Consider the following 11,912-nt stretch of genomic DNA (forward strand, 5'->3'; position numbering starts at 1 on the left):
ACCGAGCAGGCCAAAGGCAGGCGTGAGGAAAGGAAGAGCTGAGCGTCATAAGGAATGGATGCAGTAGCAACTTGCCCATGTTCTAGAGAACATGGGTCATAAGGTCCTCTCTAAACATGGGTTGTAAGGTCCTCTCTAGATCTCCATGAAACTTGGATGGGGTTACCCAAGCTCTACTAGGTAATTCCAACTACATTGCAACCTACCAATGCCTTCATAGAGGATGCATGGGACAAGCTAGGCCCTTCAGTGATGTAAGTGATGTAAGCCATTCTACTGACGATTGTGATCATTTGGATGCTTCCATGTGGATTTATTTGCTCATCACTCATCTAGGAGGTGCTAAGGCTCCAATATGAGGCGACATTAGGTTACTAAATTGCCACTATCTCAAAGCATAGCTTAAAAGATACAATTTGAGTCCTCTCTCTCTCTATGTGTGTGTGTGTGTGTGTGTGTGTCTCCCTAAATCCAACACCAATATCTTATTATCATGACTGCGAGGGCTAGTCAACACATTAAAACTTTGAGCTACCCATGAACAAATTATGACTGCTCTTACACATCATCCTAAATGAGAGAATATTTAAAAAATAACTTTTAATTTGGATCTAAGAACAAACACACCCTACCTGTTAATTTAAAAACGGTGTATAAAATTACCCCTACTATAAATATATTTCTGTAAGTCTTGAGAATTAAAATACCCCTCATTTTGAACTCTCATAGTATACTTACATTTCCCAGATGGACCCCCCGAGAAGATAGGAGACTGGGGAAAAGCTATCCAAGCCAAGAAAGAGCTAGAAGTTGATATTGAATTGCATATTCCATATTGATGATGAGGCAATAACTTAAGCCCATGTAGTAGCCCAATGAAAATGATGACCAATTGCCAATACCCAACCACTTAAACCCCTTGTATAAAAGACAAAAGAATTTTGAGTGAGCCACCCTTGTTGCCATGTACATAAAGACCTATAATCATGAAATACTTGGTGCAATGGCAAAGTAATTGTGACAAGCAAACCAGCAATATTAGCAAGTCGAGCATGCCATTACACGATTGATTCTCTGGAAATGAATTGGCCTCACCTTCCAAATTGCTAGCAAGAATTGACATGAGTGAAGTATGGAAATATTGGAGAGATAGGTTAAGAAGCTCAAGATTTGAGGGAAATGTAAAGTAAAACAAGTGGGAAATGAGAGTGCAATCTAGGTGCTATACAAAAAAATATACTTGCATTGCTAGTGTGGTAAAATGAACATCTTGGGTGAGGAGCGAATATTTGATGGTTTGTGATTATGTTGTTGCAAGTGGGTTGGCCCAAAATGGGTGCCCTAGCAGAGCTACGTTAAAGAGCTTCCTCGTGCCTCTAGTAGCACTTTTCAATGCCAATAGCAGCAATGACTTTGCGCCCATGTGTCGTCAAGGCTCTCGAGAGCCATTAACGCTAGCATTGCAGCTCCATGCTAGCAATGCCATTAGAGAGCTGGAAGGGGAGGTTAGTAAGAGGATCATCGGTCCATCCCAATTAGGAACGGGAGGTTGATAAGACGATCGTTAGTCCATCCCAATTAGTGCCAGCCAAATTGCCAATACTTAGGTAGGGTTCAGACATCTGCGGAGGAAGGTCAATTGCCCTGCTCACATGGTAGAATCTCAAACGTCATCAGGAAAACCGCGAGGTGTCCACCAACAAAATCTTGTTTGAGGGTAAGGCGCCGCGCACCATGTGGAGAGTGAGAAATGTACAAAGAGATAATGTACACAGATTTTCTCATTCGGTCACTGAAGCTATCCACCTAGGTGTGTGAAGAAGACACGCAAGCTAGGGGAGGTGCGTGGGAAGGGGGGGTTTGCTATGACGTGGAAGGAGATGGACGTGGAGATCAACGGACGAGATGCGAGCATGGGAGCGACATCGACGGACGAGAAAACGTATCTTCCTATACGTCGAGGTCGGCTATGGCGGAAAGCTTTGAAGTGCTCAACGGCTATCGCCGGCGGCCACGCATCTCTGCTGCTCCTTCGTCTCACTCTCCAATTGAAATCCACCCTTGCTATCACCGTTCTACGCGAAACCACCGGCTGTTACCCGTGTGTTGAAGACGGAGTCTGAGTAATCGCCATATCCAATTGCCAAGCTTTCTTTCTTCGTCACGATAATCGATTATCGTCATATCGACAACAGCAGCAGCAGCCAACGAGGACCTCCGCAGCTTCTTCCCAACAAGCAAATTTGGTCCGCACTTTCCAACGCCCTCGATTGACGTTTTTCAGTGCGGATGATGCCCCACCCTGCACGAGAAGTGCCTGCCAGTGCGACGGCGATCTTGATGGGAGCACACACATGAGAGCTCGCAGCTTCCACGAAGCAGCAGCAGCCATGCCACAGCATGCAGCTTTTCTTCTTCCCAACCTAGCTTTCATTCATCAAGATCATCTGCAATTTTCTGAAAGCTTCCCGGCACCCGAAAGTCTGCACTGACTTGGAAAAAGCCTGCACGAACTGGTCACAACTTTGCTTCTTCTCGATCGTTGATGCCCGACCATGGAGGAGGATCATGCATCATGCAATCTTTGCGGTTCGTCTGGTGTTTATTTAGCTTTTTACGTGGCTGACTCGGCCTGGCAACTTGGCAAGGCTGCCCCCCGCAGGTGGCAACGACTCCCTTCATCTCTCTCTGCCTTCACGCCGTTGCATACGGTGCCTCGGAGTGGCAGACCAGCGGCGTTCGCTATGATATATCTGCTTCCACAAGCGACAATCCAGATAACCATCCCGTGACGATGTGCCGTCGGTTTTGCCGCACCAGATAGAGCTGATTTGTCCTGCTTCCATAATTCCATAGCTTCTCAAACTTATTCAAGCTCACTCCATAGCTTCCGAGAAGCAAGGTAGAGCTTGCTGCCTTATCCCTCCATGTCCATAGCTTCTAAAACTTCCCTCGCTGTCCATAGCTTCCACGTCCTTCTCTGAGAAACAGTCATTTTCTACGTTCTCTCACAGTTATTCAAGCCCTCGTTCGCGAGAGGCTTATATTCCTCGCGACCCACAACCGCATGTTGAAACTGGCACAGCATATTTGCCCTTCTAGCCCTCCTCAGGCTCGCTCTGCATAGCTTCTACGTTCTCTCACAGTTATTCAAGCCCCCGTTGGTGAGAAGCAGTAACCTGCTCAACAGTCCTCGCGACCCACAACCGGATGGTGAAACTTGCACAGCATATCTGGCCTTCTAGTCATCCTGAGGCCAACCATGATACTCAGATGGACGAGCCCGTCGCACACATCCGAATGTGCCAGCGCACAGAGCTTGCGGCCTTTCTTGGGAGGCAAATCTCCAGTAAATCAGACACCCATCCCGTAGAAAATGAGCGCAGCAATTCTGAACCAAACGCGGGAGCCGCGGAGTCGATCTCTTCGAAGAGCGGGAAAGGATGGGATCTGCACACAGGAAGGGAAAGGCGGACCCTGGCCGACTTGTTTCGTTCGCCTGTCGTCCCTGAAGAAGCACTTTCGATGCTCCAAGCCAACTCGCCGCAGAAGAACACCTCTGATGCAAAGAAAACCGAACAGGAAGCCCCTTCTTCCCGAGGTAAGACCTTTCCCAAGGGTCTGTTTGCAACATACGGCGGCTCCCCTTTTTCAAATTCCACCCTTGCATCCAACAAGATTTCGGTCGATATACCGGTAGGGATGGTCGGATTGGCCTGGCTCGGTTCCGAACCTCTTCTGCTCAATTCCGGTAGTTATTCTTATCCATCTGAATCCTTCCGCCTCGAGCAGCTGTTGAGCGACAAGACCGCTTTAATCCAGCACGGGTCTCTGCACAGAATCCGGATACGGGAAGGTCACTTGGGAGTTGCTTGGGTGGACGGCCGAGCACATCTGCTAGAGCCTGGAATTTCTGTCTATTCTTGCTCCAATTTCTTACATACTACAACGGATGACCAAAATGTGACCGAAAAAGAGTTTGTTCTGGGCCCTTTTCGCATCGTCACGGTACAAGATGGGGAAGTAGGGATCAAATTCTGCAATCGAAAGCCGGAAGTTCTTTACTCTGGCAGGTGATTCCTACTCATGAAGTGCATAATTTGCAGCATACTCGAGATTGCCTTCGTCTTGTGAGTCCAATTATGGGCAGAGTCACTTGATTGATGTCGTAGAGTCGCATCAGAGCTCAATTGGGAATTAGATGCAATTGAATCAGTGTGTGAATAAAACGGGCCTTTTGCGATGCTAGTCTTACAGGATGCAAATTCTGAATTTTAAACAGGCATTGCTTAAGCATTTCAAAAGTCGAAGTGTTCGCCGGGTTTGAGTCATTGCTGAGACGATACAGCAGGGTGTCTTCAGTGACGGCCACTTCAAGAGACAACGTGAGGATAGAGGCAGAGCTGACTTTCGAGTGGCAGATAGGCCCAGAAGATGCAGCCGCTGCTCGCTCGGCGAATGTCACTGATGTGGAGAGTGCCGTGTCTACCAAAGTAAGCCGCGCGTTTGCACTCGTGATGTGGGAGCACGATTGGGAAGACGTCAAGCGTGAACTCGGCACCCACAACAGCATCCTGCAATATCAGAGAGACTCATTGCAGCTGCTCCCGACGCTCTCTTCGGAGATATCCAGAGAGTGTCTGGACCTGTTTGAAGAGGTGAGCTAATTCCTGCTTAACCCGTTGATGGAGACATTGCTTCCTTGCTTGAGACGACGATCAATGTTAACGCCCATGTATTTAAACCACGGACGAGAATCCAGGAAGCATGTATATATATATATATTGATCAGAATACCATGCTTGCAGGGGTGGACTGTCACAATGTGGGGCGTTCAACTGAAAAGGCTCGTGTTACCTGTTACAACTGACACCTTCTAGTCAGGTAATGCTTCGCTTGAAATTTGAATACTTCGGATTTCCACTGTTTGCGCGAACGTCAAATTCTTGAAAAGATTATTCACTGTTACAGAATGGAAAGCGGGCATACAAACAAGTAAGTTAAGAATTACAGTACTTACTGTAGCTTCTCTGCAACTAATGGAAGCTACTATGCTTGCAGGTATACATTAGGCAAAAGTTGAAGCCGCAAAACTTCCGACGAGAGTAAATACGTACAGCTTGTTTTACTTCTGAATCCTGATTCTTACATTCATTCATACGCGCACAAGGAGGTTTCTTTAATGAGGATGGATAGCTAGGGCAAAGCACTGGAAAAGAGAGATGAACTACCCGATTTGAATTGCATCAAAGATCAAGTTATCAACGATGCGAAGTTGACTGTTACAGCTGTTTCTCGCACAAATCCATTGTACTTTTAGACAGAAAGTGTATATGTCCGGTTGTCCACAGTCCCCACACATTGTAACGAGAAAGAAGTATATGACCTTGAATATTTTACATTACCACATATTTTAATGCTTGAGAATGTGGGAACCTTGGTCTTTGCATACGGACGTCAAATCACTCCTTTGCGTGGCATTACAAGCACCTATGTTTTCATGTTACCCTACAAATTTAAACTATTGCATGCTATTGGATGCACATGATTTGTGGGTTCTATATCGTGTTTGATTAAGCATGCAAGTGAGTGGACAAGCCTATTCTTTAAAGTTTCTCTTTCCTCTTCGTGTTCAAGATTCATTTCCAATTAGTATATTACTAGGAGGTTAGCTCTTGCACTATGAAAGTGCTCTCAAGTGGCTAGGGCACTCTTAAGCAAGAGGAACTTGCAAAGCACTACAAACTAATAAGGCACCCATGTGCCACCCCATCCTTACATGTGTGGATCCCACATGCCATTATAATCCTCACTTCCAAAGTTTAATTTACATTGTCTTTTCTCTTTGATGCACATATAAAACTTCTTTCTAACTAACTTCATTGATCCGTTTGAAGATTTTCAAGTTATTTTAAAATTTAAGGCTTGACATTGTGTTATTAAAAACTTCTACTGAAGTCTCTATCGATTTTAATCGTTGTTCATTTTATCCAACTCATCATCATTGTACTATGGCCTACATTACATATTTTCATCCCTCTCTTGTTCTCCGCTTTGCAGGGATTCACTTGTAGTATAGGGACCCTTGTCATTGTGTGGTTGGACTTGTTTAAAAACTGAGGGTTCTACAAGGTGATCCTTTAGAATATTATACCACTTGAACTTGAAATAACACCCCTTGTGTCATATATCCCGATGATTTTATGAAAGAATTCATTCTGTAAATGTCGTTGGTTGGTATAGAATTACATGTGAATCTTATAGGCTTCATCTTCCCTTTCTTCTATGAACTCCAGAAACAAACACCAAGAAATTACAAATAAGTTAGTTGCAAATCAATGACGAGCAATTAAAAGATAGGTTCAACACGATGGCTTCATAAAGCTTACATTTATATATGAAATATAAAATGAAGGCTTGAATAGAATTGAAACACGATGCCTTTTGTAACAAAATCCGTTATGACAAAAAAAATTGCCATTTTATACTGCAATAATTAGCCTTAATACTACCTTTAGTTTGCAACATCAGCTAAGGTGAGGTATTAACCTTGCAGTTCAACTATTTGTTCAAGTAGGGTTTTCTCAAAGGGGAAAACAAAAGTGAATCTAGCCCTTCCATAGCCAAATCAATCAATATCAACTTTCCAACAAAAAAATAATGTTTTCTTACAATCTTTGCCTTAAAAAGTGTTTTCATTAGCACTAAATTAAAAGGAAATCTTGTTACCCATTGCCATAGCTTCTCTAGTTGAGATTCTAATTGGGATTTATCATGTTTCCAATTTAAGCAATAGTAGCAATTGTAAGAAAGGTACCAACAATAGTATATGATTAGGGTGATGAAATCTATCATCTTGGATTTTAAGGATGGTGCTCCATTTCTTGAACCAATGTGTAGCATATGCTAGAAAGTCTCTTCCTTAAAGTCTTTTGTAAAGATAATCAAAGGCTTCATTTAGGTTTGGTTTTAGTTGCTCTACTTACATATTCCATCTCTTGCTTTTCTCTATGTAGCTCCTGCCCTAGGGGATCACTAAAACCCTAGGTAGCACCTTTGTTCAAAAGTCCATTTACTATACGTAACATTTTAACACATATGCTTCATAAACTTTTAAACTATGTTTTGAATTCAATTTTAAAACACCTTGTATAAGTTTGATTCTATTAAAAAAGAGTACATTTATCAAACTAATACCCATATCCTCGTTTTAGTAAGCCAATTTCTTCCTCTTTGAGCAGAGGGTTGTCAAATCTAAAGCTAAGGCATTTCCTTTCCTAGAGATAGGATAGAGAGGGAAAAAATGGAGCTAAGGGGAAGGTGTTTTTTAGAGCAACGTACATCAGCAAATGTCAATATTTTTAGCCTACAACAGGTTGATGAAGAGAACCATGGCATAGCAGATGGGACTAGCTTGCCAGATGATACTCCTCCAGAGAAGGACATTAAATCATTTGTAGAAAAGCTTGCTACTCATGATGTGGCATAGCCACGAGCAAAACTAGGGGAATTCGAGAGCATGCACCCCAATCTGAAGGGACCAATGCAAGCTACAGAAGATGAATCTATGGACCATGAGGTGACATCGGTGGATACTCCAATGGTAGGCTTTATGGATGAAGATATCACTACAACTATTAATATCTCTACAAATCAAGCAAGCAAAACGAGACTAGCTTGCCAGATGATACTCCATTGGAGAAGGACAAATCATTTGCAGAAAAGCTTGCTACTCATGATGTAGCATAGCCACGAGCAAAACTAGGGGAATTTGAGAGCATGCACCCCAATATAAAGGGACCAATGCAAGCTACAGAAGATGAATCTATGGACCATGAGGTGACATCGGTGGATACTCCAATGGTAGGCTTTATGGATGAAGATATCACTACAACTATTAATATCTCTACAAATCAAGCAAGCAACATTAAGATCTGACTAGCTAAGATTCTTGTTAAACAGATTGTGGATGCATGTAACTTGCACAGCTGTGTCAAGAACAAAAAGAATCTAAGGAAAGTCCATTAAACCTTCAGAATTTATTTTTTATTGACATAATATAAGCCCTCAATTTCTCGCTAAACAAAAAAACACTACTACCCATGGGCCTATTTCTATCACTTTCTTGCTATGGTTTGCCCATACTTAGAATTTTTTTATGGTCCAAATGATGAAGTGCAAAAAAACATAGCAAACCACCAAAAAAGTATAGATGGATTTTCCCATTGGTATTTGTATCAGTATTTATGCCGATGTCCAATGCCATTTTACATCGAATACTAGGTGGTGGTTGGCATTTTATATAGACATGTATACTATCATATATTTAGGTGTTTAGATCAATGAGTATACTGAATACTATTGTGACTCTAGCAATCCAAAAAAATTTACTGAAAACATTTTACAAGACCTCCCAAAGTCATAATGCACTGAAATTTAAATCATTAGAAAGATATATAGTTATAAGAAATAAAAAGGGGGCCGTGGGGGGGGGCTATGAATGTTATTGCATAACCATACGGGTTAGCAGTAGTGACTATGAGGGGTGTGCATGGGTAGGTTAGTTGCAACAGCTGATGGTTCAGTTCTCAAACAGTTCCTAACCGATATCTTGTTCTTGTACGCATGTTATTACTAGCATTTTGTCTATGTTCTTTTTGGATATATGAGTTCTTTTTTTGAGATATATACACCTTACGCAGTGTTATGGCGATCTTCTTCTTCCTTGTTCTCTATGTTATTTGTAGATGATGCATTGTGTGTTCATCTTGTATACCTTGTAGTGTCTGCACGGTATAGTGAAGCTACACATTGGCAATCACGATGTGCATTCTTACTACGCACACAAGGAAAATCATGATCTGGTGAATGGCCCATCTTCAGTAGGGTGTTCACAGTTCCATGTCGTCCTCTCCCTGCTGCACTTGTGGAGGAACGTCACATGGTCGATTGCAGGCATCGCCATGCACTCATGCAAAGGTTGAGGGGGAGATTGCAGCAGTAAGATGTCACATTTGGGAATTTCAATATGAGCTCCATCGAATGCATACAGAACTTCAACAGCCTACTTACACTGAGGCGAGCATGGAGATTATCGTGACCAACCTCATTCGGTGGTCTTGGCTACACTTGCGGTTGGATTAGGGAGATCAAGATGTAAAGGATTATGCGGCCCAATTTCATATGCTTCTACAACGTGTTCCTATGGCGGATTGGCCTGCCTAGGAAGTGATGTGAATGACTACTTCATTTCGGGGTTGTCCACGGTTTGTGTGCTGCATTGGCTATAGCAGATCGAGTCACCATGAGGCTCATAGCAGTTGTGGAGCAAGCAGTACAAGTGGGAGAGGCTCTGCACTGCAGAGTGGCCAAGAATCGCAAGTCCTCAAAAGCCAAAGCCAAGAAGAAATTGGCAAAAGCTAAGACATCAGATGGGGTTGTCCCATGATTGGCGTGCGGCATTGGCTACAGCGGATCGAGTCACCACGAGGCTCCTAGCAGTTATGGAGCAAGCGGTACAAGTGGGAGAGGCTCTGCACGGCAAAGTGGCCAAAAATCGCAAGTCCTCCAAAGCCAAAGCCAAGAAGAAATTGGCGAAAGCCAAGACATCAAATGATAGTGATCAAGATTCGGAGGATGAAAGCTTCGAAGAGATTCCTAAAGAAACCGGCACTGAGGAGTCCGACTTAGAAGTGGAGAAGAAGACCCAAAAATCCTCTAAAGGAGGAAAGGTCACTCCAGGGACTTTCGGTGATGGCTCAATTGGCAAAGCATTGAAAGGTCTGTGGTGCATGCATTGCCATAATCCAACGCATTTAGCAATGGAGTGCGTACTCAATGAGAAATGGTGTGCGATATGCATGACCAACACCCACAACACAGGAGGCTGCCACTATAACGGGCACGGGCAACGCGCGAGGGGTCAACCACAGTGGCCACTTTCTAGCGAATTGGATCCGGGAGCATCCTATGTGCAAGAGGAGCATCCACAATCGACTGTGCTAAGATGAGGTGGTGGCGGTGGCCACGGACGCGGTGGTGGAGGTCATGGGCTGAATCGGTTGAAAAATTGTCTATCTTGTTTGGGGGAAGGACATTGCTGGAATGAATGCTCGGATGCTCAAGAGTGGGATCGCCAATGAGTGAAGCGGCAAAAGGCGATGGGGAATATGCCTAGTACCTCAATGATCCACATTGTGGAGGATGATCCGGCAGTGTGCCCGAAAATCAGTATCATCACACGTGCTGGCACAAAACTCTAGGGTGCGGCTACAAAGAAAGGTGGCACAATGCTAGATTGGCCGGTATAAGAGCAAGTGCGACATCAGGTTCGAGAATTGGTGGCAAAAGAGCCCCCTTTGATGAAGTCAATTGAGCAATAAATGGCGACAATTGAGGTGCCATGAAAAGTGCAATTTGCAGATCCGGTTACCCAATCATAGCTGGACATTTCCCAATAAAAGTTCAAGCTTCATCTACTGTGCAATGGTCCGAATGTAGTCAAAGCAGCTCCACTTTTGGTGGCTAATCAAGCCAGGAGGCAGGCAATTTCCCCACAATGGGAGCCAGAAATGGAATCCATTCTGGAGGCACCTATACAAATTTTGCTTGGTAGGCTGCTCAACTTGGTACTCGGGTTCCATCAACAATTGCTGCAATCCCTCAACAAGGAGTCTGACCCAGAAGAGGTTGGTGTATGGCAAGTTGATTCTTATCCGGCGTGTCGACAGTCCCTCTCACGGATATGTGGATTCCTATGATTATGGCAAAAGCACAAGGTTGGACTTTCGAGCAAGTTGTGGTGGACGCAGGTTCTGGAGTCAACATCATCACCCTGAAGACATGCCACTAGGAATTTTACGAGCGGTATAGTCTTGAAGGTGGCCAGCATTTCATTCGTCGTCTCCTTTGTGGTGCTGAATATGGAGGCTCCAACACCATAATACAGTGTGCTCTTGGGTAGGCCCCGGCTGTGCCAAGCGAAGGTCAACCAGAATTGGAAGCACAATGTCATCTCTATGCGGAGAGGTAAGAAGAAGGTGCATGCTGCAATGGCCATAGCGGCTGGCAGATGCAATGCGACCAATACGGGTAGAAATGGTGAATCTGGCGGATGGCCTGTGTGGTTGATGTGGAAGGAATTATGGAGCATTATCTTCACCATAATCTTTTTGCGAGCTCCATCAACGCAGTTCAAGATGAGCTAGCCAAACAGCAACAAGCGGCAGCCGACATGGATCTGTAGGATCTTCTACACATCGAGAGCGAGAATTTGAGGAACGGATGAGTCAAATCACAAGGGTGCAAGAAGATGCGCTGGACACAGTTTTTTTGGGAAAAGATGGCACATCAAAACTAGTGAAAATTAGCACTCTTCTAGTAGTAGAATTCGAACCGCACTGGTGGCGCTACTGACTGACTTCTCCGATGTCTTCGCCTGGGACTAGGTCAATATGAAGGGCCTGGATCCGAAGTTCTATCAACATTGGGTGAACTTGAAGCGAGATGTGTAGACACAGAGGTATCGAATGAATCCGTATGTGGCTAAACAAGTGCGAGAGGAGTTGGAGTGCCTATTGAGAGGGTGAAATTCATAGCACCAATTGAGAACCTAGAGTGGATCTCACCAATTGTCATTGTGCCTAAGAAGAATAAAAATCTGCGGATTTGTGTGGACTACCGCAAGCTGAATGCACAACTGTACCGGATCCCTTTCCTCTGCCTTACATGGACTCAATGCTTGATGAAGTGGCGGGTCATGAGGTGTGCTCATTTTTGGACGGGTACAATGGGTATAACCAAATCCAGATGGCTCTAGAAGATCAGCAAAAGACAGCATTCATAAAATCGTGGGGAGTATATGTGTGCACAGTGATGTGGTTCGGACTTTGGAACGCTCCCTCCACTTTTCA

At 44.1% G+C, this 11,912-nt stretch overlaps 1 protein-coding gene across 1 annotated transcript; it reads left to right on the plus strand.

The window, feature by feature from the left end:
• The first annotated feature begins 2,546 nt into the window (after positions 1 to 2,546).
• On the plus strand, positions 2,547 to 5,503 carry LOC147896904 (uncharacterized). Its single transcript, XM_087381014.1, has 4 exons — positions 2,547 to 4,073; positions 4,283 to 4,658; positions 4,809 to 4,884; positions 5,062 to 5,503. The coding sequence occupies exons 1-3, from the start codon at positions 3,211 to 3,213 to the stop codon at positions 4,878 to 4,880; spliced, it is 1,311 nt and encodes a 436-aa protein (XP_087237140.1). The 5' UTR covers positions 2,547 to 3,210; the 3' UTR covers positions 4,881 to 4,884; positions 5,062 to 5,503.
• Positions 5,504 to 11,912: the final 6,409 nt, after the last annotated feature.

Source organism: Dipteris shenzhenensis, chromosome 11 (genome assembly GCF_047967505.1).
Source record: "Dipteris shenzhenensis isolate YYH24624 ecotype China chromosome 11, Dip_SZ_1.0, whole genome shotgun sequence".
Classification (NCBI taxonomy): Eukaryota; Viridiplantae; Streptophyta; class Polypodiopsida; order Gleicheniales; family Dipteridaceae; genus Dipteris; species Dipteris shenzhenensis.